Consider the following 25874-nt stretch of genomic DNA (forward strand, 5'->3'; position numbering starts at 1 on the left):
GCTTACATCTGTAATTCCAGCAATTTGGGAGGCCGAGGCAGGCAGATCACTTGAGGTCAAGAGTTTGAGACCAGCCTGGCCAACATGGCAAAATCCTGTCTCTACTGAAAATACAAAAATTAGCCAGGTGTGGTGGTGCACACCTGTAATCCCAGCTACTCAGGAGGCTGAGGTGGGAGAATCGCTTGAACCCAGGAGGCAAAGGTTGCAGTGAGCCGAGATCACATCCCTGCACTCCTGCCTGAGCAACAGGGCAAGACTCTGTCCCAAAAAACAAAACAAAACAAAACAAAAAACCTTCCTGAATATTGAATATATATATGTGTATATATATACATATATACACATATATATACATATATACACATATATACATATATATACATATATACATATATACACATATATACATATATATACATATATATATTTGCTTTTACTTGCACTTTGGAAAACATTAATGCAAGTATTTCCCTTTTAAAAATATGATTCAAATGTTCTATATATAATAGTTACCACCCAATAAATACAGTCGAAGTACTCATTATCTTCATTTTTGTAACACGACCTTGATGGCAGTTATTTGCTAAATGCCCAGTTCATAGGTATATTTCTAGCTTGTAGTGTAGTAACAGGTAAATAATAAGCACTCAATAATATCTACTGAATAAATTAATATTTTATAAAACTAAATGAAATATTAACTCAGAAGTTTAAGTGAAACAGACAAAAATACTGGCTAGGCTAACATGTCAGGAATAAATAAAAGATCTACCTTCTTAAAACCCTTTATTGGGAGTCAAGTCCTAATAGCTTTGTTTTTCTAAAGTATGTTCTGAACTGTTGATGGCACTGGTAGGTATTGACCATGACAATGCTGTTAATAAACAACAAAAAGCATATTTTTTCTAGTGAGTGTTATTCCTTTCCTACATAAAGTCATCTAATTTATACTTTAAGCTTTGAAAGCTAAATGAAATACTTATTTAAAAGCGCTATTTCAATGCTCCACAGGGCAAAAGATCAACAAATATTAATTTAGCTTGACTTTTTTAGTGCTCTAACAAACCAGAGTTGACCAAATCAGAGGACTCTGAAATGTTTATATTTTAATGCTGGAATTAATACAGCTTTTAAGTATCACCTTCCAATTCACTGCTAATGACATATCAAGTGTTTAGAAGGTACTAAAAATAAAACTGAGTTGTACCCATATCAGTTTCATGATTGCCTATAAAATACAAAGTTCTGGGGGCAATAGTTATAAAAGAGGTGCATACAGTATTTACATTAGCCCACTGATATTCAAAAATTTCATAAACCTAAAATTTTAAATCCTATAATATAAACTGCCCAATGACAAATTTTTCTCCCATGTCTGGAATTTACTGACTAGTAATAAGCCAAAAAATTAGCAGTCAAAATAGAAGATAATAATATACTGAAAAGAAGAACTTACATAACAAACCATTGACCCTTTATCTTGTACTAAAAATCAACATCTTGAAAAAGTAGTTGGTTGCTGAGATATGGCAAAAGCAGCTCTGCTTTTAATAAGAGAAGATCTGTATTCAGAAGTCAAGTTCCCAATAAACATTTAAGCAGTCAGTGCTATTATGCAACTTATAGCAGTTTCCTGTTTGATTTACTTTTAGTCAGCAATCTGACATTCTTAAGGTGGCAATTGCAAGAATCAAAACCAAATGAAACACTGCATCAAAATTCCTATAACCCAACTTGGAAACTACACTGGGATGGGGGTGGAGGGAGTTTATTTCTTTTGGTTTGTTTGTTTTTTTTTATTACAACATTAGTTATCACATTAACTTTTCCTTTGATTAAACTTAGGTAAGAAAGCATAATGTCTACTTTTTGAGTAAAAACAAAAATAAAACAACATGTGGTGTTTACTGTAATAATAATAAAGCTAAGACTCTCAGCACATACTTCATGCCAGGTATTGATTGTTCTAAACATTTTACGAGTATGAATTAATTTCATCCTCACAGCAACCTTGCAAGGTAGATGTCATTACTACTTCCATTTTTGGTGCAATACTGAAGTAGAAAGAGGCTAAGTAACTTGCCCACAGTCACACGGATAATAAAGTGAAGGAACCAGGATGCAAACCTAGGTGGTCCAGAATCCACATATATATGTGCATATATATGTATATATATATATTCACATATATATGTGCATATATATGTATATATATATGTAAATGGACCAAAAATTATAAAACAAATGTAGCAAAATATAAAAAGTTGATTAACCTGGATAAAGGGTTAACAGGAATCCTCTGTGATATTTCTGCAACTTTAGTATAAATTTGAAATTGTTTCAAAATACAAATTTAAAACTGTCCAATCTTCTAACTTGAACATTTATGTTAAAGTGACTTACTAGCTCAGATAAACCTATTAAGAGAGCATTTTGTCCAACGATTTTACTACCGTGTAGATATTCATCAATAATGCATATGTAGGTACAATTAAAGACATGTATAATAATAGTGAAGACAGGACTCTTTTTGAAGCCAAAAACCTAGAAATAACCCATATGTCTATTCACAAGAGAATGGAAAAATTGAGATATATTAAATGGAATACTAAATAGCAATAAAATGAATGAAATAAAATGCTCATTAAAAGAGGAATTAAATCTCACAAACGAATGTCAGTGAAAGATGTGAGATAAAAGAATATAGGCTGTATCATTCCATTTATATAAAGTTCAAAGCCAAGCACCACTAATCTAGGACATCTGAGGTCAGCATGGGGATGGTGATTAGATGGGGGACATGGGAGGAGCTGCAGGCATGCTGCTAGCATTCCATGTATTGACGGGGGTGAAGAGAAATAGTGGTGTTCACTCTGTGATAATCCACTGAGCTGTGTGCTTTCAGTTGGTGTCCTTTTCTGGGAAAACAATTTTTTAAGTACACTTTTGGCCTATTCATTTTCTGCTATCAAACTTTCAAAGTGTAGAAAAGGGTACAAACAAGTACTCTCTGATTTTTAGAATTGCACATAGCCAAGAAAACATTAAAACATACAGAAAACAAGGATTTTTTAATGATCTTAGAAATTTAAAAGTTTGCCATATATTTCAATACAGCACTTAAAACAACACAGCTACAAAAAGGTGAAATTTTTCAACCCAAAACTAATGTGTATTTGCCCTTTGACTTCAAAATCCTTCTATTAGAATGAGGTATAGAGGGCTTTAGGAAGCTATTGGCAAAAAGAACACATACAACTAAGCAGGAACTCCTGAAAGCAAATGAATAACCTTATATTAAACAACATGAACAATCTGTATAGACAGAAGCCACCACTTTTGTGCTTTACATCCTAGTTACAGCTAACCTTTGATCTTAATGGGTATTGCTAATTGTCACTTTCAGGCATGGTTCTCTCAGGAAGGAAACTGGGATTCTCCATATACTCACTTTAACAAACATAACAATAAGAAAATGCAAATAGGTTGGTTGAAAGTGTTGTATTCTTATCAGTAGGCCGTATTATAGAGATACGGCAAACTGATATCTTTATGTATATTCTTGGTTCTCTAAATGAGTTTCATATTCTATATATCTTATACTAGTTTTGTGGCTATTTCCTTTGAAATTTCTTCCATAAGGTCGTCCCTGAAAGCACTCTAAAGTAAATTCTTCATACACTTTCTTCACTATAAATCAAATTCACTGTTTGAACATGACTTTGTACTAATTCAGAGGAAAGTTCAGGATCAAAATTATATTAATCCAGTATTAGTTATCTTTTCTTAAAGTGAAAAAAAAGGCACACATGGACAAAAGACCCTCAGGAATAATTCAAGGATTAGTCTACTTTAACTAGTGAGTGAGTGCTACCTAGTTATATATTAACTTTTAGCATGTACTATGTCTAAGAGAAATAGGCCAAAAGAATATCTAAGAGATGTTAATGGCACACAGGCTAGTGGATAACATGTATTCCTCTCCTGACTACAAGAAGTGCCAATTATCAAACAACAAGAAACAACCCAAATATCCATCAGCAAGAGAGTGGATAAAATGTAATGTATGAAATGGAATACTATACAGCAATAAAAGTGAATAAGTCAAGCTATACACGAAAACAGGAATGAATCTCACAAACATCTATGTCACCAACAAATTTAGAAAGGTTCCCAAGTAAGCCCACTACTTTCTAGAGGCTGCAGCACCCCACTAAGAATTTGAATGATCAATATTATTGCATGTATAATTTTAATTTTTTTTAAAAAAAGCAATTCTCCAAAAATCACTACATCTAATTTTGTGTTACTAAAAGAACAAGAATAAGATTTAACAGGCTATACATTTTCCATACTGGGGATAAAAACAAAACAAAATAGAATGTTCACAAGATTCAAGAGGTCGTTCACAAGATTCAAGAGGTCCTTCACAGATCCCTCATGCTATCTAAGAGTTGCTATCCATATGATCTTGTAACCATTATGCGATTTATATTGAGATCCAGAAAAGTCTGTCATTGAAAAATCAAAGAAATGCCTAGGAAATATTCTATATACTTAAAAATAAAGACATTATTGTATCTATCAGTTTAGTACAGTTATGTCCATCAGTGGCTTTTGGATTCCATTAAATATGTCTAGAAAGGCCAAGGAAAAAAAAAGGCACAATCAGGGAAGGTTCACTTAGTATATGTTAGCATCAGTTGTGCTAACAATACAAAGCTTAGACTCTGGAGTTTGAGAAAGAGAGACACACAAACAATACAAAAAGCATAATTCAAAAAGATGTCACATCCTCAAAAAGCTTTGAAACTACTGGTTGAAAAAGTTATCTTAATAAAATTAATTGGGATTGAAACCAATATATTAGAAACAGATTAGAACAAGCACAACACAGGGATGCATAAATGTCACTCCAAAATCAATCAACCACTTTTTAGTAACATATCAGTATATCACTGCAGAAAATTTTGCTTTGCAAACAGAGGACACTGATCTCACCTGATTTCATTTTCATACTGTGGGGACAGTCTACCTGAGTTCTGGTAAAAGCTTTTCAGGAAAGAGGGGGCAGTGAAGGAAGGGGCAGAGAAGGAAGTGTGAAGACTTGGAAGACTGGAGGAAGAATTACTCTCCTTGTACATGCGTCGAACTGACGAAAGATTGCTGAGTACAGAAAATACAGCAAATATGTCTTAATTTATATTTTGGCAAAATCTTCATTCACTATGAAAAAGCATATAAACAGGTTCTTGCTATTAATTTAATCTTTCCTTTCAAGGCTCAGGGCTGGATCTTACATGAAAAAAAAAGAAGCAGCATGCAGTTCTCTATTTAGATAACTATGACCTAATTTCATTCCTTTACAATTTGAATTCCTTATCTATACAGTATGTCTAAGCATCTGTGTTTGTCTCTAAAAATTTCTTAACAATTTGAGGACAAAAAGTATTTGTTTTCACATGCAAAAGACACTTCAAGGGAAAAAAGCAGGAAAGCACAAATAATTACAGGAAACAAGTTCCAGAAGGAAGGACTGATTATCACTAGTTCAAAGACTTTGACTATTTTAAAGATATAAACCCTTCTAAATATTTAAGAACAACATGTTTGGTTGTTGGACGTTATCATAATGCCTTTGGCTTAACAAACATTAATGTCCGTGTTCTTTCCTGAGGACAGTGGAATTGTGCCACTATGGTTTAATCAAAAGCCCAAAATCTAGAAGATTCTTTGCATAGCAAGCTTTCACAATGACACAGAGAGCATCTTTTTATAGTGATAGAAATTGTTTGAACTTATACATTATAAAATGTGGAAAACAGAGGGAAGGATTGAGATATTTATAGTCTAAAATGATTGATGTCTTTAATTATTGAAAATAATTTTTCCTGGAAAAAAAAAGAGTTCTATTGCCTTGAGTAAATATATATGAAGTGATCATTTAAATATCTTGATATACATATGACTACTTAATATCCTTTACACACACAGCAAAAAAATCTGAGAATAATGAACTGTTAACTTTATTTTTGTATCATAAAATATCTCATTTTTAAATTTCGAGTCATTCAGAAAACAACAATGAAAATAAAACTGTATCCTTAGAAGAAATGCAGGCAAATTTTGTAACACATGATATAAAAATTAGCCTTCTCCTTTTACATCGAGTTGTGTTTTTTTTTCTCTCCAATGAGCATCTTTACTTAACCCTATTTTCCGTAACAAATTCATAGGTAAAGAAGAGAAACAAAATGAGTTCTAAGACATAAATTTGATCTGTGTTACACAGGAAGAAGAAAATCATTCCAAGTTTATCCTCTTTACTGTTTCTCACCAAATATCAAACAACTTTTTGTTAAATTATGTTTTAAATACTGTGTAAGATCTTTTCTAAGTGGACACTGCCTGTCAATTATGGTATATATACTCTTCTTTATAGATATCACCTTATTCTAGATACAATTTATAACAATTTTCATATTTAGCTTTAATTTATTATGTAACAAAATATAGCCAAATATTATCTCATGTATGAAAGTAACTTAGGTGACTTTTAAAACCCTGGTATTTTATCATAAGCTAACAGGAAGTTCTAATGCTATGTTATTTTCAAACCTGCTGACTTTGTTTCTCTAGAATCATCATCAAGACACTGAGTAACATGTTATCAGCAGGTTTTCAGACAAAACAATTGCATGGTTATCTTGTTTTTTCTATTTTTCTGAAAGGAAAAACAAAAGAGTTTCCACCCAAACGAATTAACTCTTCTTTTGGGTATGCCTTAACCTTGCCTGTTTCGCCTAGTAAATGAGGTAACTTAATTTGTTTTTATGGTGTTTCTCAAAACTAAAAGTTGGCTACAGCATAAATTCACAATCCACCTTGACTCCAGAGTAATCAAAACTGTGTGCCTTGAGAATCTAGGTCTCATTCTGGAGAGGGTCAGACTCACCTGCACTGTTCACTGGAGCTCTGCCTCAGCAGAGGGGAACGCACACCCTGAGCCCTCCCATCCTGCAAATTCAGCTTTCTCTTTGTGCTTGAAGGTGGGTGGCTGAACGTGTGTGCCCGTCTTCGAAACTGCGGGGAGTCGGAATCCTCTTCGGGAAACGTTTGCCAAGCTGAGGACAGTGGGGACGCTGGCGGTGTCCCTGGTGGAGAATCCCCTGGTGAGTAGTCCTGAAACACAAGCGGAAGGGAGCCCTTTATTTCCCACGTGGGTCATGGCAGACCTGCCAAAACACAGAGCTCAAAAGTGACAGTGTGCCTCATCTTCCTCCTGAGTCATGACAAAACTGTTTTTCCTCCCCCTTTTACTTAATTTATGCCGTAGGCTAATCAGTATCACTACAACCCATTATCTTCTGATAAGCAGCTGTAATCAGTATCACCACAACCCACTTATCTTTGGATAAGCAGCTGTAAGACAGCATCCGTAAAGACAGGCCAGAAAGTGAGAGGGATGACAAAAAAGTGAAAGCTATTCTCTCCCCTGACACTTTGTGATGAAATGCTAGAGCTACTGTACTTCTCTCACTGTTGCCAGAGAGATGAAAAAAAGATCATGACCAAAAGAGGGTGGAGTCTGTGTTTCCGTATCTCCTGGCTTCCGTGACATATCAATTGCATGCTTCCTGTACTGCCAAAACAGTATTACAATGCCTAAGTGTCCAAGTCTCATGGCAAAGCCTTCCGGAAAATAAAGTCTGTTAAGTATCTTCCCTCACCGTGGATGTTTCTATTCAATTACATGTTCCCTGAGGTAAATTTCTTTTAAAACACATGAAAAACAGGAAATGAATGAAAACCGAGTTATGCTGGAATGCATCTCATATTGCATGGGTAGAAATCATAAATCTCTCAATTTAGACAGGTATGCTGTTAAAACTTTCCAGAACAGGCACCACTGTAGAAATATTTAGCTTGATAAACATGGGTTAGTGATAATAGACTCATAGCTGGACTAAGTCCCCACTTCCATCAACAGAAAGTTTAACAGAAATATTTTAATATATTTCCATTTTAAAAAATAGGCTGCATGTGCCTCAGGTGACATACTGCACTACACAGGAAACAGGAAACCCAACCTACCAAGAGTTGTCAATGAGATAAAGAAGATCCCAGTGTTGCAGCTAAAATGATTTTAAAAAAATGAGGGGGGAAAATAACACGGGAAGGGAACAAACAAAATCACTGTACAAGTATATAATTAGTAATATATGGCTCATTTTTTATAAGGCATTGGATCAACAGTTGCTCAAATACTGTTGTCCAAAGCATACTATCTCCAAACAATAAAAAGCCTAACAGAGCACAGTTAGCCTGTAAGGGAATAAGAAGCTACATGCTAATGCCTAGAATCTTCTTATTTAAAATAATAAAGTCTCAAATATTTATTTTTTAAAAAGCTATAAAGCATTCATAATAAAAAATGGAGCATGCATATTACCATATCGGTGCTGACTTTGTTAAGTTGCAATTAGTGTAAACAAGCTCTAGTTAGATACCTTCTCTGAAGCAAGACTGTTGGACCGTTCAAAACTGTCCACACTTCCAAGCCGACCTCTCATTCTGTTAGCTCCCTGAGTGAAAAGAATAAAATTAAGTGCTTCGTGTGATTTAAAATTTTACTTCAAAACTATAAAAGGTAGTTCCAGGTGGTCTCTTAATGTTAGCATTAAATTGATCCTTTTGTGGTTCACTTAAATTTGTTGGCTTTATTAATAGTCATTACAGCACGGTAAAAAGAACTATTCCTGATCTATTTCCATTATTTTTAAATCAGCCGTTAGATAACTAGATACTCAGACCAAGCTTTTTGAAGTTAGTTTGGTTACAAGATTACACGTTATTCATCCATAAGTTCAGTGAGGGCCCCATTAACTCTGTCTCAGATTCAAATATGGAAGATACAGCAAAACAAACCAGAAAAGCTATGCAGAAAATGACTTAATACATACAACCTAGATCAAAACATCATAATTCATTTATAGGATTATAATAAACATCAGTTAAAAACCACATGGAAAAGAAAACCACATTCTAAAATTTACCGGTTTTGCATCATTCATTATTCCATAATGCCAAACTATTTCAAGAAATCATTTAACTCTGGAAGACTAGATATCAGTCTGCTTCAATATTGGTGAATTGGTTATCAATTTTTTTTCACATAGTCCTTTGGTGTGGATTTTATAAAAGATCTCAGAAAGAGATCTAAGAGATCACCTAAGATCTAAGAGACCTAAGAACCTAAGAGATTATTCTGTCTGTTCTCCCCTCACTTTAAATAGGAAGAAACTGAGGCCAACTATAGAAGGAAAGAGGATACAAGTCAGGTTGGGAACCTCATCATCTACAAGGTCTTAAAAGACAAAACACAGACTGAGGAGTTCCACACAACTCTAGAGCATGTGGCGAAGTTCTAAAAAAGAATGAGTGGAAACACCAGTCAGATCCATGTGACAGTGACCCTGCGAAATTTTTCAACAATGCATAACATTTGCATAGTACTTTCCAGGCTTCGACTCTGTCTGCAAACATTCTTAGGTTTATTTGGGGGTCGGGGGTAAGGGGTTATATTTCATTTTAATTTTTAATCAAAGTAATATCAGCACAAAGTTTCAAAAGTGAAACTATGCTATCAAGTTTATAATGAAAAGTGGTGGTCATCAACCCCCTCTCTTGCACTCTGAATCCCACTCCCCAAAAGCGAACCTTGAAATTATTTATATTGATATTTCTGGTATTCAGCTTATCCTACCGTTCCTTAAGCTTTCCATTTTAGAAACTATCTATTGACTTCCTAACTCTGGAAGATGAAATTTAATATTCTTACCTCATTATATACCCAGTTCCACCTCCCCCCAACCCCCCCACACACCTTTCTTCCCCTCTTCCTTCAATATAGTTACATCACGAATTTTGGTCAAATCAGTACTTTGTGCTTAGATTATTAGGACTGTAAGTATTGTTTGCAGCTGAGCTACATATTTTACTATGATTATGTCTGCTTACACCTCATATCTTATATATTTTGTTTTTCATGGAGTTAGTGACTACTTCAGCAAACACGAATATATTACAAAACTCTCCTACAGTTCACAATATGGTCAAACATCACCACACCAACCATCAATTACCCTCCTCTCCCCTTCCCTCCCCTCACCTCTCCTCTCCTCTCTCTCTTTCTCTCTCTCTCTCTCCCCCGCTTTTTTTTTTAAGCTACCATTATGGAGACCTCTGTGTTTCTGCCCCAATCTGGACATGTTACAATATAGGCTTCCTCTACAAAGCTTCCCAGGATTTTCCTTCACTATCAACCTAGAAATTTCCTTTGACTCTCTCCTCTGTTGGAATTTCTGCTTCCTTGGTCCCATGTCTTCTCCTTTTTTAGTTTAATTCCTCATTCGGGTGAGGCACATTCTCCGGGTGCTTTCTGAGAAAGGGAGAGTGGGAACTAAATTTTTTAAAAAATGTACATGTCCATAAATGTCATTATTCTATGCTTGTATTTCACTAATAGTTCGGCTGGATATCGTATATTGTAGTAGTTAGAAATTTTGCTTCCAAATATCTTAGCATTGCTCAAATGTCCTTTGGTTCAGAAGTCTAAAGCCATTGTGATTCTAGAGCCTGTGTGTCTGACCTGCTGTTTCTCTTTGGAACAGAATCTAAGTTTGCCCTTTGGCATTGTGAAATTTCACAACGACGTGCCTTAGCATGACTTTTACACAGTCACTCTGTTGTGCACTTTCTGAGTTCACTAAATCTGGAAACTCATGCTCTTTAGCTCTGAGAAATTTTTTAAATTATTTCTTTAAAAATTTCCTTGCAGGCATTTTTTCTTACTGCAACTCCTACTGTTTGGTTCTGGACTAATCCTTTAACTTTTTACCTTGTTCTCCTATTTTCCATTTCTTTGAAGTCTGCTCCATTTTCTGAAAGGCCTTTTTTCAACTCTAGTTTCCTAGCCTTCTCTTGAATTTTTCTTTTTACATCTACTATCAGAAAGTTTAAACAGTTCTTTCTTCTTTTCAGATGACTGTGTTTTATTTATGACATCCTATCTTGTTTCGTAAAGCAATATTTATTCTTATCTGCATATATTACAGCTTTATCTCCAATGGCTTACTATAGGATAACTAAAACAATAATAAAATTAATAGCTGCACCTAATATTATTGAATGCTTATCATGTGCCATATACTACGTTAAGGATTTTACACTGCATTAGCTCACTTAATCCTCATACCAGTTGTGAGGTAAGTATGGTTATTTAGCCCGTCTTCACAGATATAGAGACTGAAGTTCTGATAGATTACATTGCCCAAGTTTACACAGCTAGTTAAAAGAAAGGGAAGCAATTTTGACACAGGAAGCACAATTGTAAAGTGAAGCTCCTGAGCTGTTACTACTACATCCCTAAACTAAAGCTCTGTGAAAAAGAGAATTACAAATAAAGCTAATTAGCCTACACAGGTTACATGGAATTTTGTAAATGTCCTAGAACCTCATCAAACTCTTTTCAGTTCTTCAGTTCTATGTTATAATTGGCATCCTTCCAATAACAAAAACTCTATTTGTGGCTAATAAATTATTGGGTTAGTGTGTGTGGCCAAGAGGAAAATATCGTAAAGATGAGATTGCTGTTATTTTTAGCGCTACTTACATGCCCACCTGACTGGTTATCTCAGACAGGTTATTTGGTCATAACAGACAAAGTAGTCAGATGGGTATCAAACCATTCCTATTATTAGAAAAACAACTGAAATCACCTGTTTTACTCATAGTGGTGTTTTACCCACATAAGCTTTTTTTGTGCACAAAGAAAAACAAAGTTACTTTAAAATTATACTCTACCACTTCACACATTTCAACAAGTAAAGACAATGGATATTACTCTGAAGAAAGTAGAAAATGAGTACTATTTTCAAAATAACTTGCACTTTATATTAGTAAATATTGGCTTGGCATGGTGGCTCATGCCTGTAATCCTAGCACTTTAGGAAGCTGAGGTGGGAGGATTGCTTGACCCCAGGAGTTCGAGACCAGCCTGGGCAACATGATAAGACCCTGTCTGTACAAAAAAAATAACAATAAAATTAGCCAGGCTTGGTGGTATGTGACCATGGTCCTAGCTACTTGGGAGGCTAAGGCGGGAAGATTGTTTGAGCCCAGGAGTTCGAGGCTGCAGTGAGCTATGATCACACCACTGCAGTCCAGTCTGGGTGACAGAGCAAGACCCTATCTCAAAAAAATAAAATAAAATTTATATTAGTAAATATTTCTGTTTTGGAAAACAACTGAAAAAATAAAAGCAACAGATAGCCATTACATGATTCTGATTTTCACCTTTGAACAGACAGCTTTTTCTGTTTTACTACATTGTGATTTGCTAATTCATGTGTCAGGCCCTTTCCCTTGGAATCGCTTTTTAGTGGTTAATGAGCTGAGCTTCTTGGCTTTTAAAAAATGGATCCTATTTCATAAACAACTATAGTTAGCTAAATAAAATATTTTGATGTTTAAAAATGGCAGCAATTATGAGCTAAACTCCAAAACTGGAGTGTGAATTTTCTACTATACAACTCAGCAGGAAAAAAAAAAAAAAAAAAAAGACAAGTTTTAGAAGTATACAAAACCCCTTTTGCTATGTAACCTTTAATACAACATGGGGAGCTGCCAACCTGCCCAAAAAGTGCAATCTGTTGCACACGGTACAAGCAAGACCTTGTTAGCTCGCAAAATTTATGTCATTTGGCTTCACTCTGGGAAACAAAAGCTACAGTATCCACCTTGATCAAAACAGATTGGCTGTGCCCTTGCTGAAAATGTCATTACAGCAATTGAAGGCACGCGAAAAAGACTTCAAAGTTGGCCCTGCAAGTATTATGCAGGATGCCAAGGTACTAAATGGAGATAAAGAAAGTAACATCCTAAATACCCTTTGCCATTTTGTAAATGACAGAGGTTTTGAGCTTACCACTGAATATACCACCTCCTATCTATGATGTGATATTTCCCTAACATACTAACATTTAATCCTCACAATTACATGAGGCAAGTGGGTATTAATATGTCCATTTCACAAATGGGAAAACTATGGCTTAGAAAAGGCAAATAATTCATCCAAGCTCATAAATATAAAATCGGCTAGGGCCAGGGATTACATTCAGGTACCCTGACACCTACTTAAGTGGTCTTTTCTGCTAAAATTTTCACTAAACACTGTGTTCAATTCAGGTAGCTGATGCTGTTTCTGATGCTGGTGCTTTAAGAATTACACGTGTCTTAAGTAAGTGTAATTGCATCAGCCTCACCTGGAAGGCTTGTTGAAACCCAAATTACTGGACCCCACCCCGAGAGTTTCTGATTAAGTAGGTCTGGGGTGAGGACCAGGATTTTACTAATTTATAAATTTTGAAGGAAAAAGGCATATTTTATGAAATTTGCATTGGCATACTTCTGACAAATCTCCTAGATACTCTTTTCTGAGATTCAGTTTTCCACTGATAAAATAATGGCATTCACAATTGATCATGCTTGCTGCAGGGCTTCTGTTAAAGTTAGAAGGATCTCTATCATTAAGAGAAATAACTAGAAAAGTATTTTGAGCCATAACAAAGAAACAAAACTAGGAACACGGGATATCAGAAGTTACTGTGTCCTAATGCTCTATTGCACAAGCATGGAAAAAATCAAAATGTATCCAACTATTTAAACATATTCTTATAATGCTACTAAGGTTAAACAGGTGGAAATAATATTTTTAAAAACAATACGCATTTGCAAATAGAGTTCAATGGTTAATTCAAAGTTCCTCTCAAAGTCTAAGAATTTTTACCACTCATTTGCCTCTTTAAAGGCACTGAGAGATCACTAAGGAAGACACTTATACACTGAAGGTGAAATTTTTCTTTGTGTATTAACATAAAGGCCAAGAGACTTTAAAAAGTCATCAAGGGTACCTTTTGAAACTTTGTTCACAGGAGTTAAAACACCTACCACCCAACCAGTCTTACTACTTGGTTTTCACAGGCAGTGTGCTGGGTACAGAAAAGAGCCCTTATTGATGACTGTACAATGGCAGTACTTGTGATCCATTAATAACCTGAGCTATTCATTAACACATGAAAACAGCAAGCAGAAAAAATAAATTTAAAAAAACACCCTGGGTGGGCTTTGTGAGGTATGTGTGATAAGCAGGTTTAAAACGATCACTTTGTTTCTCTTTTTCATTTTGAAGCCATCTCAAATGCAGAGGCAAGTTATAAGTACAGTACAAAAATTTTTTTTCCCCACAACGATTTTCAAGTAAGTTACCAATATAAAGCTCCACCACCCTGAAATACTTTACTGTGTATTTTCTATAAAAAAGGACATTCTCCAATATAACTAAAATACAACTTTCAAAACCAGGATACTGACACTGATACAGTAATACTATTGAATCTTCAGACTTCACTCCAATTGCATTGGTTGTCCCAGTAATGGCTTTTAGGGCAAAAGGATCCAATTCACAATCTCCCATTCCACTTGTTTTTGTGTTTCTTTAGGGTCCTTCAGTCTGGAGTTATTCCTCAACCTGTTCTTGACTTTCTTGAAGATAACAGGCTTGTTATTTTGTAGACTCCACCTCAATTTGGGTTTGTTGACATTTCCCCTTGATTAGATTCAAGCACTGCCTATTTGACAGGAATACCACAGAAGCAGTTCTGTTTCTTTATATCAGGTGGCACAGGGCTGCAATTTGTCCCACTGCTGATGATGTTCAATTTGATCACTTGGTGGTGCCTGCCAGCCTTCTCCATTGTAAAGTTATTTTCCCATTAGTAATTAATAAATATTAATTACATACAGCAAATATCTTATTTATGATAAAACTTTCAATATATTCATTTATTTTTTGTATCAGAAAATAGTTGCCTATTTTATGCAACAGGTTAGATTATCTGTTGCTATCATTTATGTCAATGCTCATATTGTCCCAGTGGGAGCCCTTTCAAGGTTTTTATGTCTTTATGACACGTCACCATTTTTCTTTGAATATTTTCCTACTATCTAAAACACCAAGATGTTCTGGGCTCATCTTATACTTTTCCTGCAGTACTGAAATTAGCCATGTTTCTCAGAATCTTGGTTCTGTCTAGTAGGAACATATACATATATACTTATGTTTACATTTATGTTTTTTATATTTACATATATATTTCTATATGATTGTATATATAATATGTCTATATTTACATGTATATAAACATCATGATTTTATATTGATACCTCCAAGTTTTATTTTTGTAATTTTTTTATTTCCATAGGTTATTGGGGAACAGGTGGTTTTTTGTTTGTTTGTTTGTTTGTTTAGACAGGGTCTCACTCTGTCTCCCAGGCTGGAGTACAGTGGCATGATCTCAGCTCACTGCAACCCCTGCCTGCTGGGTTCCAGTGATTCTCGTGCCTCAGCCTCCTGAGTAGCTGGGATTACAGGCACGCAACACCACACCCGGCTCATTTTTTTGTATTTTTAGTAGAGATGGGGTTTTACCATGTCGGCCAGGCAGGAACAGGTGTTATCTGGTTACATGAGTAAGTTCTTTATTGTGATACCTCCAAGTTGAATCCAACACAGGGTTCATTCTAATTTCTACCCTTTTCATATTAGTAATTTCTTCCTCCCTGGACCCCACTATCCTTAAGACATTTACTTACTTCTTCAGTCCCTGTGTGTATATAACCCATCTCCACAATGGCCACTGCACAGACACTGTCCTCATCCCACCCAGGCTGTGCCACTCCCTGCTGGGACTGCCACCCCAACACATGCACATCCTCAGCCTGCTTAGGCACCCATCCCTGTGAATGCTCGCTCCCCTCCACTGTGGCTCTGACACCCGCACTGGGCCTTCCCTCTGCCAGTATGCTGCCTCCTACAACCTCCCAAACCAGGTTCCCCTTCTCTGCAGATTCCCTCCTTACTGCAAGAGGCTCCCACACCCTGCATCAGGCCATCCCCACATTCCACACCCCATATGGACAGTCTCCCTGCTCTGAGCCACAGTGGGTCCCCCATGCCACAGCCCAGAACACCCACGTAGCTTGACCTCACCTAATAGCTCTAAGGCAGAATTGTTCAGGAAGAGGAAAATGAAGTTGAAGGGGAACCATTTTGCTTATTTTAAAATGGAATATATACACTTACTAAATGGAATACATAAATTTCCATTAATTTATACTTTTTTCAGCACTTCCTCTAAGTTCCTAAGAATCGGTGATATGGTTTGGATCTGTGTCCCCGCCCAAATCTCATGTCAGATTGTAATTCCCAATGTTGGAGGTCGGCCTGGTGGGAGGTGACCGGATCACAGGGATGGATTTCTTAGGAATGGTTTAGCACCATCCCCTTGGTGCTGTTCTCATGATAGTGAGTTCTCATGAGATCTGGTTGTTTAAAAGTATGCAGCACCTCCTCATTCTCTCTCTCTTGTTCCTGATCCCACCATGTGAGATGTCTCACTCCCCCTTTGCCTTCCACCACGATTGGAAGCTTCCTGAGGCCTCTCCAGAAGCAGAAGCCACTATGCTTCCTGTATAACCTGCAGAACCGTGAGTCAATGAAACCTCTTTTCTTTACAAGTTACCCAGTTTCAGGTATTTCTTTATAGCAATGCGAAAATGAACTAATACCATGGGCAAAAGAAGAATTTCTTTATAACTTTCTATGGGAAATGATTTTTAAAGTTCTTATAGTATTGAGCATCAGTATTCTATTTCCCCTTTTCTATACATATCTATTTCTACTACTAAATATCTATTGCTCGAATTCAAATAAAGGCCCCAGAATAAATCTCGATCTGAGAAGCAAACTTATTTTGAAAGATCATTTTGGGCCAGGTGCGGTGGCTCACACCTGTAATCCCAGCACTTTGGGAGGCCGACGTGGGCGGATCACAAGGTCAAGAGATCGAGACCATCCTGGCTAACATGGTGAAACCCTGTCTCTACTAAAAATACAAAAATTAGCCAGGCGTGGTGGCGCACGCCTGTAGTCCCAGCTACTCAGGAGGCTGAGGCAGAAGAATCGCTTGAACCCGGGAGACAGAGATTGCAGTAAGCTGAGATCGCACCACTGCACTCCAGCATGGTGACAGAGCAAGACTTCGTCTCAAGGAAAAAAAAAAAAGATCATTTTGAGCTGGGCATGGATGGTGGCTCACACCTGTAATGCCAGCACTTTGGGAGGCCAAGGCAGGTGAATCACTTGAGGTCAGGAGTTTGAGAACAGCCTGACCAACATGGTAAAAACCTGTCTCTACTAAAAATACAAAAATTAGCCGGACATGGTGATGTACACCTGTAATCTCTGCTACTCAAGAGTCTGAGGCAGGAGATCTCCACTACTCGAGAGGCTGAGGCAGGAGAATCGCTTGAACGCAGGAGGCAGAGGTTGCAGTGAGCTGAGATCTCACCACTGCACTCCAATCTGGGTGACAAGAGTGAAACTCCATCTCAGAAAAACAAAAAAACAAAAAAAAAAAGAAAAAAAGATCATTTTGTTAACTAATTTTTAAAGTTATCTTAGGTTTTTTTTGTGTGTGTGTTTTTTTTTAAGGAAATCGGTGAGCCTGTTGAGACTGAAGCTAAACTGTTAGAAAACACAGATATGCATACTTGAAAGACCATTGGTGCAATCTTACCCTTGAGAAGATATTTTCCAGGGAGCTAGTTAAGGATCTCTTAGCTTTATTTTTCAGAATGTCAAGTTTGAACCTTCCACTGCTTGTTGCATTTTCTGGGATTGTACTATTTGAAATAGTCTAAAAAAAGAAAAACAGGTACATTTTAGTTTGGAAATATTCAAGGTTAAATGAAACTTTAATTATAGACTTAAGACTAAGCTATTAAAAAACAAAAGAATTCTTCAGTAGCTCTATTAATAAGTAATAATTTAGGTCCCACACTGTGAACATAATGCTTATAAGGAAAGGGGTTTAATTTTTCATATTGTATGTAATAAAAAGACAGATGTAAAATATTTCCTTCATGCCTTTCCTTTCCATGAATACACTCCTACTGCATTTAGCAAAAATTATACTTGAGATGTCAATTTTTACTACTGCTACTCTGATTAACATCTATAACCATCCCTTTCCAAGATGGATACTTTATATCCAAATTACCAAGAAAAACACAGAACACAAGTTCCAAAGAACAAAGCATTTTCCAAACAAAACTGGATTCTGGTAATGCCTCTGTTATAATTCCATTTTCATTCGTGAGTGGGTCATTTATGTCTTAGATCACAAGTATAGAACCAAACTGAGTGAGAATCTATGATGTGCCCACTACATTAGGTTCTCTATGTATTTTATCCATTGAAGTAAGCAGCTACTATGTATATCACATGGTCCTTAGTAGCAAAAAACTTTCAAGCGAGAAACCTTATGATTTGCTTGGGGAGGGAATAGCAACACAAAGCACGTGTAAGTATCAAATACCAAAGCAGGAAGATTGGCTGTGGGTCTAAACAGGAAGAAAAGAATACACAGGATTCAGACAGGCGGGAAGAAAGGGATGAAGACTTCCCAGAACTGGGGATGCTTGTTGGCAAAATCCTAAAGGGTGGATTGCTTAAGGGAGAGAAAGTCAGGGCATGTATTTAGTTAAAATATTGCTTGCCATTACTTTTAATGGCAAAAACTGCAATTACTTCTGCACCTGCCTAATAGAAGGGAGCAGTAGAAGGTAACACGAGAAACTCAGGCTGGAAAATAAAACCTTGAATGCTCTTAAGTGCCAGGTAAATAGGAAGAATTAGCAATCCAAATTTATAAGCTGAGGGAAATCCCTGTGAATGTAATGTTTTAGGGAGAGTTATCAAAAAGACGTGTTCAAAAACACATCTAAAAGACAGGAAAATCAGACTGAAACATCAAACTGAACTCAAGGCTTCAGCACAGTCTATGTAGGAGGCAATAAGGGCCCACACTAGCACCAGCTCCATCAAATCAGTTAAGAAGTTACAGATGCAAGAAAGACCCCACCAAGAAAGGAAAGGAGAGGAAAAAAAAACAATGGGTATACATGTGGGCTGGACAGGGCTCAGGGTGTGTATAAAGCACTGGGATCACTCATTATTCTAAGGCTTCCAGATAAACAAATGTGACAAAAATAGAAAAACTGTATGGGCACTTAGCAAATATCTGACACATAGTAACTGCTCAGTAAATACCAGTTGAATAAATGGAAGGAAATGAAGGAAAGGAGAGCGTGATGGAGGCAGAAGCTTAGCTACGAGCAACAAAACATGAAAATATTGTTAAAATCTCCTCCTGTATGATCATTTCTTTGTGATTTCTCCAACACAAAGAAATGCACATCTCGTGAACATTCTCCTTTAACTTCAGGTCCACAACAAAGCTCATGTCTTCCATATTCATACTCAAATTCCTCTATAGGCACCAAATGTATCAACCTCCATACTCATCACCTCAAATTCCTCTATGGGCACCAAATCCATTTTTCTAATTGAATCTCAAACACATTTCCAAATTGAATTCTTATTTTTTATTCTCATCCCCTGCCCCACTCTCGTCTGCTTTATTTATTTCCCGGCTCTGTTTCATCAAATTTCCCCACACGGGAAACCCTGACGTTCACAGCAACTCCCTCTCCCTTCCTTTACAGATTCTTCCAGCCAGTCGCTAAGTCCTAATGATTATGCCGCCTAAATAGCTCTTCACTCAGTTCCTTCCTCACTTCTCTAGGGCTCTAGCTTGGCCTCTCTGAGTCAAATAAATGCTTCAAGAGGAATTATTCAAGCTATTTATGTACCAATGCTACCTCTAACTTGTGCATACATCATTATACCAATCACGTTATATTTTAATGTATTTGGTTTCACGTTGGTTTCTCCTCCTAAACAGTTAGATGGCAGGGAAGGGTCGCCATTATTCATCACTGTTTCCTAGTACAGTCTGTACTCGATAAAGATTTGTACAATAATTAAATCACTTATCACATATTCTATTAAAACATTCTCCCAACTGGAGAATATGACTTAGTCCTAACCCCCTCACCAAGCAACCTCCCCAATAAATAAATCTACCATCAGAAGAACAGCAGAATTTTCTCTTTGTGGTGCAAATCTGATCTTCTCACCCCCTTACTTGAAATCCTTCCATGACAAAGTCAGGCCTGCCAGTAACTTAAGGCCCTTCCTCATCTCATTCTGCCTATCATCCCAGCCTTGTTTCCCCCACCAATCCCCAAGCACAACCTCAAAACCAGCACCTAATTCCAGTGCCTGCATGGAGTAAGTTTGGGCACACCACTACATAACTTTGTGCTCAATGTTCTTTTTTTTCTTTGAGACGGAGTCTCACTGTCGCCTGGGGAGTGCAATGGCATGATCTCGGCTCACTGCAACCTCCACCTCTCAGGTTCACGTGCTTCTCCTGCCTCAGCTTCCTGAGTAGCTGGGATTACAGGCACACACCACCACACCGGCTAATATTTTTTGTATTTTTAGTAGAGACGGGGTTTCACTATGTTGGCCAGACTCTAAACTCCTGACCTCGTGATTCACCAGCCTCAGCCTCCCAAAGTGCTGGGATCACAGGCGTGAGCCACCACACCCGGCCCAAAAAGTACAGTTCCTCAACTGTTCTGACAGCAAAGTTGATCTCTCCTAAAATTCCAACTCCCTCAAAATGTCCTTCCTCTTGAATCTCCTCTTCTCTTACTCTCCACTCCAGCTCCAAAGCAAAGACGCAGCTACTTTTGTGCTCACTACAGATTCTTTTTAAAAGCCACTTATTGACTTTATTCTATGTATCTATTGATCTGTTTGCATTCCCCTTTCAAATATTTGAGCTATTCTCTGGAGAGGACATGATTCATTCATCAGGTTTTTTTGTCACCTTTTTCCATCACATAGTTTAACTCATAGAAGGTTCTCAAGAAATGCTTGTTCTGTGACTAAATGAAGGACTGTGTACTAACAATATGTGATTTGTTCTGAATATAGTGAAATAAAGATATAACCTGAATTAGTGTTATCAAGAGTAAATATTTCACAATCCCCTTTGATGTTACGGCTGGTGGTCCTGCTTCTTCTATATGCAGCAGAGGATAAATTCTAGACCACATGCACAAAAATACCATCCCTCAGTTTGCAGCTAGGGTACCATTTACATGATATTACTGCTGTTTCACCATTTGGGCTATCTCCAGTTTCGATGAAATAAAATGTTCATATGAATTGGAAATAAAATAATAGATTAATATAACTAAAAATAATGTATGTTCATTCTAAATCACGAACATGTACTATTAATGCTTTTTTTTAACCAAAACCCACAAATTCTTTTACATTTTAAGACCACCATTAGTTTAGCTCAATGTGTCAGTGCCTGCTCAAATTCCCTATAAAATGGCCGGGTGCAGTGGCTCATGCCTGTAATCCCAGCACTTTGGGAGGCCGAGGCGGGGGGATCACCTGAAGTTGGGAGTTCGTGACCAGCCTGACCAACATGGAGAAACCCCATCTCTACTAAAAATACAAAATTAGCCGGGTGTGGTGGTGCATGCCTGTAGTCCCAGCTACCCGGGGAGCTGAGGCAGAAGAATCGCTTGAACCCGGGAGGTGGAGGTTGCAGTGAGCCAAGATCGTGCCATTGCACTCCAGCCTGGGCAACAAGTGCGAAACTCCGTCTTAAAAACAAAAAACAAAAAAACCTATAAAACTATTAAAATGCTGGGCGGGGGAGTGAGGGGGTAGTTTAGGAAACTCTGATAGGACTTTAGCCCTAAAGAACCTGAGAGTACAAAGGGAAGAATTAACAAAATCCATAAACAACAACAAAAGTAGGTGAAGTAGGAAATATCTTCTCACCGAAGGGCCTTCCCCGATGTGCACGTGTGTCTTCTGCTTGGCTTCACACAGCTGCCTCAGGTGTAAAATCACAAGTTCATTTTCTTCCTGGTCACTGACTGGCTTCATTTTCTGTTCAACAGACAAACCAAAAGAACACTATGGCAACACCACTTCTCTCCTTTTATTCTGTCTGGCAGACAAACGTAAATAAAGCTAAGAGTTTTAACTTCGCTCAGAAGCAAAAGTAAAATGGCATTCTATTCTATCCAATAGTACTCTAGGTCATGCATCTTTAGCTAGGCAGCAGAATGAAAACAGGAACGCATAAAAACAGGATCCAATTCTCATTCCTTATGTCTTATTTATGAGACCTACAAATAATGTTACCTGAACTCTTTCAAAGATGTCAGCTTGCTCATTATCTGTCAGTGATGAGAGATGCCTCTGTATTACCAGCTTGGCTCTTGGTGGGTAGAGACCTAAGGAAAATGATGAGGGAAGGTATTAAACAGAGTCTAGCAGCAGAGATCCAGGGGCAGAGAATGCATTACACTTCACCTCTTCCCAAGCAGGCTCTGAACTTAAATCTTCTCAAAGAGACGTGTTCCTGCCTACAAGAAACCTTGGAATACTACATTGAAATGATTAAAACTAGATGAAAAACCTCTCCACCAAAATCAACAGCCCCCAGTCGTGATCTTGGCATTAAAATTACTAACAACGGGCCGGGCGCAGTGGCTCGCGCCTGTAATCCCAACACTTTGGGAGGTGGAGAGGAGTTTTTGGAAACTTTTCCTCTAGTTCTCATTCAGTACTGCACAGTGGTTTAAAACAGGCCTGGTGACAGTGTGGCCACAGTATGGCAGCACTGTGTGCGTTCTGACAAGCATGAAGCACCCTTTTACACCCTGTCTCTACTAAAAATACAAAAATTAGCCAGCCGTGGTGGCAGGGGCCTGTAATCCCAGCTACTCAGGAGGCGAGGCAGGAGACTCACTTGAAAATGGGAGGCAGAGGTTGCAGTGAGCCAAGATCGAGCCACTGCACTCCAGCCTGGGCGACAAAGTGAGACTCCATCTCAAAACAACAACAACAAAAATTACTAACAATGAATTTCTAAGTGATACCGAGCACAACCAGATACCACTTTACACTAACAAACAGCCACAGTAGAAACTCACAGATGATTTAACATTAACCTAAGACCTCACATGGAAATAAAAGCTAAAGACTAGCCTTGGCCAAAAATTTTAAGTTTACAACTTGACATTTAAAGAAGAAAGAACAAGTAATAATATTAAAAGGCAAGACTACGGCTTAGACAGAGATCTCTTCCCCGATGCAGCTCTTGTTCCGTGAGAATAAAGTTTTAAGGATAGCATTAGTATTTGGTGAACTTTCAATGTTATTATTTTATCAAGAAATCATTTACTTCTTTATATCATGATATTCACAAACCTATCCCATTCTTACACATAATTTACATTAAGTCCTTGGGAAAATCTTTTTTCATGAAAAGGTTGTTTTTAAATTTTTTTTTAAAAAAGAAAGTTTAATTCATATTTGCAGTAATTCAACAGACCATTCATTTTTAAAGAACAGATTTCTCTTTCTTCAAAAGAAGATTCAAAGAAAAAGAGCAGATTTTCATTACAGTTAGGTTCCACTTAGAGTATTGCTACTATATTTTGATTATGAAGTGAATATCTGGATATATACAATATTTAATAAACCTTATAGGTAGGCTGGCATTTTAAAATCATTTGTTATTATAAGGCTGCCTTTGCTATCTTTCTCAGGTTATAACTAAATATATTACATGATGTTATGACATAATTTGCATGTTTTCCATGTATTCTTTGTATTTATTTACAAAGAATAAGACAAAGTAATTGGCCAAAAATACTTATAATTTGTTCCGCTAAGTTGCATCACAGAATTTTAAAGTAATGTATTAGTCTATAAGTACATTGGGCACTTTTCTCATTGTATTCATTTCTAAGAAAATATGAGGTGCCAGGAAACTGAAGTAAACTGATTTAATAGATTTGAGCTACTTTTTTAAATTAATAACTATCAAGATCTCTACAGATAGCATACAGGAGGATCACCTGAAAATACACATTGTTTTAAAAGATCTAGAATTCGCTTCACACTTGCCAGAAAGCACACAGTACTGCCATACTGCAGCCACATGGCCACCAGGCCTGCTTTAAACCACTGAGCAGTACTGAATGAGAACTAGAGGAAAAGTTTCCAAAAACTCCACTCCACATTTCTTTGTGCAATGTATAGCAAAATTCGGTGCAAGTCTTGGTGATCACAGACAGAAAACTAAATTCATTTTGATGGTATGACACCACTCACTATCACAGTTTATTTATTTTATTTTATTTTATTTATTTGAGATGGAGTTTCGCTCTCGTTGCCCAGGCTGGAGTGCAATGGCGCGATCTCGACTCACCGCAGCTTCTGCCTCCAGGTTCAAGCAATTCTCCTGCCTCAGCCTTCCGAGTAGCTAGGATTACAGGCATGCGCCACCACACCCAGCTACTTTTGTATTTTTAGTAAAGACGGTGTTTCTCCACGTTGGTCAGGCTGGTCTCCAACTCCTGACCTCAGGTGATCTGCCCACCTCGGCCTCCCAAAGTGCTGGGATTACATGAGCCACCGTGCCCTGTTTTGTGTTTATTTTTATTTTATTTTACTTTATTTTATTTTTTGAGACAGAGTTTCACTCTCGTCACCCAGGCTGGAATGCAATGGCGTGATCTCAGCTCACTGCAACCTCTGCCTCCTGGGTTCAAGTGATTCTCATGCCTCAGCCTCCCAAGTAGCTGGGATTACAGGTGCCCACCACCATGCCCAGCTAATTTTTGTATTTTTAGTAGAGACGGAGTTTCACCATTTTGGAGAGGCTGGGCCTGAACTCCTGACCTCAGGTGATCCACCTGCCTCGGCCTCCCAAAGTGCTCGGATTACAGGCGTTAGCCACCGTGCCCGGCCACTATCACAATTTATTATTTGCTGGGAAAGTCTCCTTCAGAGGCTTAGACAATATATTATGATAATGATTCACATGATTGTTTTTGTTTTGTTTCCTGTTGTTTATTACTCAAGTGACTAACATGGAAGATAAAAGACTGAAAGAGGCAAAGAAAAATAAAGAAGGTAGTTATTTGAAGTATGTAACTAAATTCATAAACTAGGAAGTTTCTTTAGTCCTCTATTTTAGTCAAAGAATTGGAATTGGCTGGAGTTTATTTCTTTCAAACTATACATGCTCCCTCTTCCATGAATCTGATTGGACTTCCTTCCTCCCAGCAACTGGAATCACCGACTGGTGAATTACTGATATTGAAAGCATGTATATTATCCACTACGCATGTTAATGTAGGAAACCAACATTAGGATAATCGGTCTATTTCGGTGATACTCAGCATCACTTTTCAGATTCACATTCTGAGGTTTGGTCCTTGGGAAACAGCGTTCCCCTTCGATGCCACCCCCTCAATTCACTTCAGTCCACAGAGATGGCTGACTCTGTTCCTCCTGGGATAAACAGTAAGAGTGAACACAAGGACAGACGATGAAGGCTCACATACACATACTTATCTACTTTATTTTTATCTTATTTTTGTCATTAAAAATAGAACTCAATGCAGCTAAATGTATTGACCAGAATACTACAATTCTGAATGAGTGAAATAAAATACTACTATCTGGTTTTTTAAAATATCTTCCTCACTAACAATACTTTTATTAATTTGTGTTTATCTAAATGTGATCCTTCTTCCAACTTTGTACTTTGTACCTAAGCATAAAACAAACTTAGAATTAACAGTTATCTTACTTAGATGAAAGTAACTGTTTGGAAAACACACAGATACCAGGAGGCTTCCGGGCCCTGAGGGTCCCTGCCTTTGGATACTCTCTTAGAGAAAAGATATCCAGGTGCTTTGGAAGCCAATTAGGCAAGTCCAAATCCTGG

The 25874-nt window shown here is 37.3% G+C and overlaps 1 protein-coding gene across 2 annotated transcripts in view; it reads right to left on the reverse strand.

The window, feature by feature from the left end:
* The window catches only part of TBC1D4 (TBC1 domain family member 4), a 193856-nt gene that overhangs the window by 30330 nt on the left and 137652 nt on the right, over positions 1-25874 (reverse strand). The window contains exons 6-12 of one of the 2 annotated variants that reach the window (XM_063595792.1): positions 22271-22362; positions 21902-22012; positions 17703-17822; positions 8514-8588; positions 6959-7185; positions 5005-5169; positions 76-99 (exon numbers count right to left, since the gene is read on the reverse strand). In XM_063595792.1, coding sequence (XP_063451862.1) covers positions 76-99; positions 5005-5169; positions 6959-7185; positions 8514-8588; positions 17703-17822; positions 21902-22012; positions 22271-22362 — 814 coding nt within the window. The remainder of the gene's footprint in view (positions 1-75; positions 100-5004; positions 5170-6958; positions 7186-8513; positions 8589-17702; positions 17823-21901; positions 22013-22270; positions 22363-25874) is intronic. The other variant, XM_014347449.4, reaches the window with a different exon arrangement.

The sequence above is a fragment of the Pan paniscus genome, chromosome 14 (genome assembly GCF_029289425.2).
Source record: "Pan paniscus chromosome 14, NHGRI_mPanPan1-v2.0_pri, whole genome shotgun sequence".
NCBI lineage: Eukaryota > Metazoa > Chordata > Mammalia > Primates > Hominidae > Pan > Pan paniscus.